The sequence below is a fragment of the Pteropus vampyrus genome, unplaced genomic scaffold (assembly GCF_000151845.1).
Source record: "Pteropus vampyrus isolate Shadow unplaced genomic scaffold, Pvam_2.0 Scaffold217, whole genome shotgun sequence".
NCBI classification, from domain to species: Eukaryota; Metazoa; Chordata; class Mammalia; order Chiroptera; family Pteropodidae; genus Pteropus; species Pteropus vampyrus.
The window spans coordinates 3407781-3413154 of NW_011888998.1; the positions used below are offsets into that span (position 1 = coordinate 3407781).

The 5374-nt window shown below is 53.7% G+C and overlaps 1 protein-coding gene across 1 annotated transcript; it reads right to left on the reverse strand.

The window, feature by feature from the left end:
- Window positions 1-3764, reverse strand: KCNJ9 (potassium voltage-gated channel subfamily J member 9). Its single transcript, XM_011373084.1, has 2 exons — window positions 2915-3764; window positions 1-332 (listed from the first exon to the last, which is right to left on the reverse strand). Exons 1-2 carry the CDS (start codon window positions 3762-3764, stop codon window positions 1-3), a joined length of 1182 nt encoding a protein of 393 aa, XP_011371386.1.
- Between the last annotated feature and the right edge of the window lie 1610 nt (window positions 3765-5374).

The window sequence follows — 5374 nt, forward strand, 5'->3', positions numbered from 1 at the left end:
TCACACCTTGGACTCACTCTCTGGGGGAGGCAGGCAGCCATTCTGTTCCTTGTCAGCCCCAACTTCTCCCCCAGCCCCCTCCCCAGCCCCCTCCTCCTCCACCTTCTCATCCAGCCGACTGGGGATGGACCAGTAGAGATGGGCATCAAGGCGGGCTGCTGCCTCAGCCAGCTCCCGGGCGCTGCACGAGGGCGTGGGCACCTCAAAGGTCTGGTGGAAGCTGGCATAGTCCACCTCGTAGAAACCATCCTCCAGGGTCAGAACTGATGTGAAGCGGTGGCCCCACAGCACCTCATCCACCAGGTAGGAGCTCCGAGCTTGGCATGTCATTCCTGGGGGGAGGGGTATGGGTAAGGGGAATCCCAGCCCCAGGCTTCCCTCTCCTGCCTCTTGTTCCATAGCTCCGTTCCTAGCACTCTTCTCTAAATCCCTCCCCAAGGGCCCCACCCCTTGTTCCAGCCTACTTTCTCCCCCATCCCTTCTCCTGTACTTGCTCAGTCTCCCACCTTTCCTCCAACTGCCCAACTCTTCTTCATCTCCAGCCCATTCTCTCTCCTCCTCTGTGCTGAAGATGCCAATCAGAGCTTAACCTTGAAATTGGCCTTGGGAATCATCAAGTCCAACTTCTCTCTCCATACAGGGCATCCCACTAGAGCATTCCCAGTTATGGGCTTCTGGCTTGTACTTGATTATCTCCCATAATTGAGAGCTCACCGTCTCACAAGACGTCTACTCCTTTGCATGATGGCTCTAATAGTTGAGTGGTTCTTCTTTATATAGAGCTAAAATCTGCTTCCCGGGATTTCGACCCTTTGGTTTCACTCCCCTACATATGGCACCCTTTCAAGTATCTGAAAACTGGAGTCTCAGATTCCATCATATTTTCTCTTCTTAGGCTGAACGTCCTTGTCACCCTTCACCATTCCTCATGTGACCTGGCTTCCCAAAATTTTACTTTCTTGAGTATAAACCAGAATGACAAAGGAGGATCCTTTAAGCACTTTGTGATAAATACTCCAATCATGGCCTGATCCTTGCATAAGAGGGAGCACACCACCTCTCTCTTCTGTCCATGATGCTTTAGCTAATAGGGCCCAAGATTACATAAACATTTTGGAAGCTGTGTCACATTGCTACGACATTAAGCCCGTGGCCAACTAAAACCCTCAGTTCTTTTTCACCAGAGCTCTTCCATGCTGTGCTTACATAAGTGATTTTTTTAAAAGCCTAAATGCAGACTTTTATATTTATTCCCTTTAAATGTCATCTTGTTCGGTTTTGGCTCATTATCCTTGCTCTCACCCAAAATATTACTTTCCTTTCCAGCTTCGTTTCTCTAGAAAAGTCAGATAAGCTCCCTCCCTATCTTCTTCACCTTACCCTCCTTGCCCTGGCCTGTGTCCTGTCCTCTCTTTGGGTGGGCATATCTCCCAGGGCAAGTGATTTTCCTCCCACTACCCCAGGGTCTCTTCTAGCCACCTTAGCCCATGTCCACCTCAGAACAAAGGGTGACAGAAGAGTGAACATCAGCTAACCAGAGACTGACTCTCACCATGCAAGCTCCACCCTGAGACATCTTAGGGTCACTGGTACCCTTTATTCCTTTGATGAAGGCTGGAAGAGGAAGTGTCCAGTGAGGGAGTGGAAAAAGAGGCAAAAAGGACCCTGGGGAGAGAGAAGATGAGAGAAAGAGAGCAGGGGCTGGGGTTACAAAGGGAGAACAGGAGTAGGCAGGGTCTTCTAGGTAAGGGGAGGGGCTGCCTCAGGTACTGAAAGGAAGTAACAGAGTGGAAAAGGGGTGAGGTAAGTGAGGGAAAGAGCTGGAGCGAGGGAGTCTGGGGTTGGTAAAGAAGGAACAGGGAACACTGAGGCAGATGGTGGTGCATAGAGGCTCAGCATGAAGGAGCCAGGAAGGAGTCTGAGGGCCCCAGCTTGTGGGAGAAGCCAGAAGAGGGCAACAGCTGGGACAACAGGAACTGTGGCCCACTCATGGGCCTCCGGTTATCCACCTGTAGTGTTTTAATTCTTCTCCACTCCTAGATTCCAAGTCGTAAAGTACCTCGTTTGCTGCCCCGGCGCTGGCCTTTTCCTGCCTGCTCCCAAGCCCTTCACTGTGCAGGCCTGAGTTGGAGGTACTGACATTACAGGTGTATTATCAGTTCCTTCTGGGAAGCCACTAGAAATGCTAAGATCAACTGTCTCCTTTGTCAGTAGAGGCTGAGAATCTTGATGGATGGTGAAACAGAGGCAGAAGTGAGACCAGGTATCAACTTTTTTCTAAAGTCCAGACTAGGACTAATTCAAGTCACAGATAACCCTCCCCACTAAAGTCCAGGGACCTGGACTTCTCAGAATGACAAAAACCATGAACCTAACCCTCACTTCCAACTCCATACCACTAAACACTGAAGCCAGACTGCCTGTGTCCCATCCAGGCATGGCCACTTAATAGCTTACGGCTGTGGACAACTCACTTAACCCTACTTTGAGGGCAATCTCTTTTCTGAAAAAAATGAACACAATACCAAGAAGTTACCTTCATGGGGTTCTCGTTAAGATGAACTGAGAAAGGTAAGATCCTTTGGAGCTGTGCAGGACAGAGTAGCTATGATCAGTCCTCTGCCCTATTCCCAGTGACACAGACCTCTCAGCCCAGGGCCCCAGGCAAAGGCCACTTCAGAGGATCCCCCATGCTTTCTCTGGACTCTCTGCGGGGTCACTATGCTCACATGCCCTTTCCAACTCAGATATCCCATCTTCGCACTCTCACTCCATCAGCCTCTCTGTCTAGCCTCTCTCCTACCCCTGGCCCCTTCTCTTGCCCCTGCCTTTCTCAGCCCTGCCCACCTCCACCCGTGCCCTTCTAAGTCCAATTCCCAGCCCGCCCCATTCCCTTCCTCGGGTCCGCCCGCACCCGTGGCTTCCACCATGCCCTCGAGGATGACAACGATCTCGAAGTCGTCCCTCTCGAGGGCGCGGCGCGACGCCTCCCAGAAGGGGCTGGCAGCATCGATCTCGTGGCTGATGACGAGAGGCGAGACAAGGAAGAGGCGGTCGTCGCCAGTCTCGAAGCCCACGCTGAGGTCGGTCTGGTGCAGCGGGATGAACTCGCCCTCGAGCGTCTGGCGCGAGCGGATGAGCTTAGCGCGGATGGAGGCCTCGACGATGTGAGAAGAGCGCAAGTCGCCCACGCGGAACATGAGACAGAGGCGGCCGTCGCGCAGTGACACCACCGCGTGTGAGGAGAAGACGAGCGTGGCGGCACGCTTGTTGGGCTGCGAGATCTTGACGAACATGCAGCCCACCATGAAGGCGTTCACCATAGAGCCCAGGATGGCCTGCAGCAGCAGCAGCACGATGCCCTCGGGGCACTGGTCGGTGATGACGCGGTGCCCGTAGCCGATGGTGGTCTCCGTCTCGATGGAGAAGAGGAAGGCGGCCACGAAGCCGTTGAGGTTGTTGACGCATGGCGTCCAGGTCGTGTCCTCCAGGTGCTCCAGGTCCCCGCGGCCGTAGGCGATGAGCCACCAGATGGCGCCGAAGAAGAGCCAGGTGAGTGCGTAGGCGAGGACGAAGAAGAGCAGGCTGAGGCGCCACTGCAGGTCCACCAGAGTGGTGAACAGGTCCGTCAGGTAGCGGTACGTCTCGCGCACGTTGCCCTGCTGCACGTTGCACCGGCCGTCCTTCTCCACGTATCGCTGGCGGCCGCGGCGCCGCGACGGCTCCTCGGGGCCGGCGGCGAAGGCGGCGTTCTCCTGTGCCATGGCGGCGGCGGCGGCGGCGGCGGCAGCGGAATGGGTCACGGTCAGGGTCGGGGCCCGCGCCCGCAAGCGCGCCGGGGATTGCGTCGCCGCCGCCCGCCGCCCCTCGCTCGGCTCCTCCGCGGCCTCGTAACTCCTGCAGGGACTTAAGATTGGCCAAATTAACCGACCTGCTGAAGAGGCAGAGCCAGGCCAGCACCCAGGGGTTGGGCAACCCCGCGTGAGGCCACCCTTTGGAGCCTCTCGACCTCAGTTTCTGCATCACTATTATGGGAACAATATATACAACTCTCGCTGCCCTGCTAGCTCACAGAATCGTTAGGATTAAATGGTATAATGTATTTGAACTGGATAGCACTATGCATTTGAAGATTATTTTTAGGGGAAGGCGGTGCCAGAGATCTTGTCCCTACCACCTCTAAATGGGGTGTGCAGCACTCCATAGGCAAGAGGCCCAGGCAGGGGACGGTTTCCTGAAATCATTAGATTGTGAGCTTCATGGAGGCAGGCAGTTTATCTTCCTCTACTACACCTACTCTCTGGCTATTGCCAGCGCAGTCCCCTAATCGTGTTCTCCACAGTCCAACCTGATGAGCCTAACCAGGCTCTTCTGAAGTTCACCCCAAGACTGACATACAGAAAATCTTTACCATTCCTCCCTCCCTGGTCCTCGCTTACTCTATGCCCACCTGCATCTTCCTCCTCTTATCAAGCTTACAAAGGAGAAATGGAAGTGGTGTAGAGTAACAGGAAAAATTCCAATGGGCAAAGATCGAAAATTCCCACGCTAGGAAATTCCCACTGGAAACCTTCCCTGAGGGCTAATCATGCTCATTGCTGCTGTAACATCGCCCCATTTTCCCTGGGTTCCTTCTACAGTGGAGACAATCTGAAAATTGTCTAGAGGGCTGTGCCATCAACACAGACACCTACCTGCGTGCAAAGGTAGCACTGAGTTCCTCAGGAGTTAGGCTTGTATCCCTCTACTATTTTATTCTTAATGAGATCTAGTAAATCAGATCCAGCGGAGCACTAAGCACTCACATTTACCTCCCCCTTCCCTCCAGTTCTTTCCCCCTAGCATCCTATTTCCCACTGATTTTCCTAACAACCTTACCTCCCATGTGCACCAAAGCTCACATTCCAAGGGAAGTCCACCTGATTTTGCCTCAAATTCTTCCCAAGGAGGAGCTCTCTGAATTGCAGTTTGCTCAGAGAGAGAAATCCAGAGCCCTCCCCCAGGCACGTAGGCCCCCCCCCCCCGCCCCAGGAGATGTGGACCATATAAGGAAAGATTTAGGAAAAGGATTCCAGACTTTCCAACCTTCCCTTCTTCCTGGGAATCATCCTCTCCCCACATTTCAAGGAAACCTGCACTGGCCGGGGTGGTATGTGGGAAGAAACTACCTGAATATGTAACCCCAAACCCAGTGCTCCAGAATTCAAATTCTAGAGTCAGGTGCTCTGCAGCTAGACCTTTGCAGGCTGTGTGAGTGTAGATTGGGGCAGGAGGAGAAACCAAGAAGAGATGATTTAAACCTTAGAGGCACCCCCACATTTATTTTCTAGGAGGAGTCAGGGGACCCAGGGTCCAGGAGCCCCAGTGCAATGGC

Bases quoted from the DNA above. Each gene is read 5' to 3' on its own strand.
- KCNJ9 (XM_011373084.1), bottom strand. From the start codon at position 3,764: ATGGCACAGGAGAACGCCGCCTTCGCCGCCGGCCCCGAGGAGCCGTCG. The intron at 333-2,914 runs GTGCGGGCGGAC...CCCTCCCCCCAG, and splicing joins GGGCATGGTGGAAGCCACGG to GAATGACATGCCAAGCTCGG.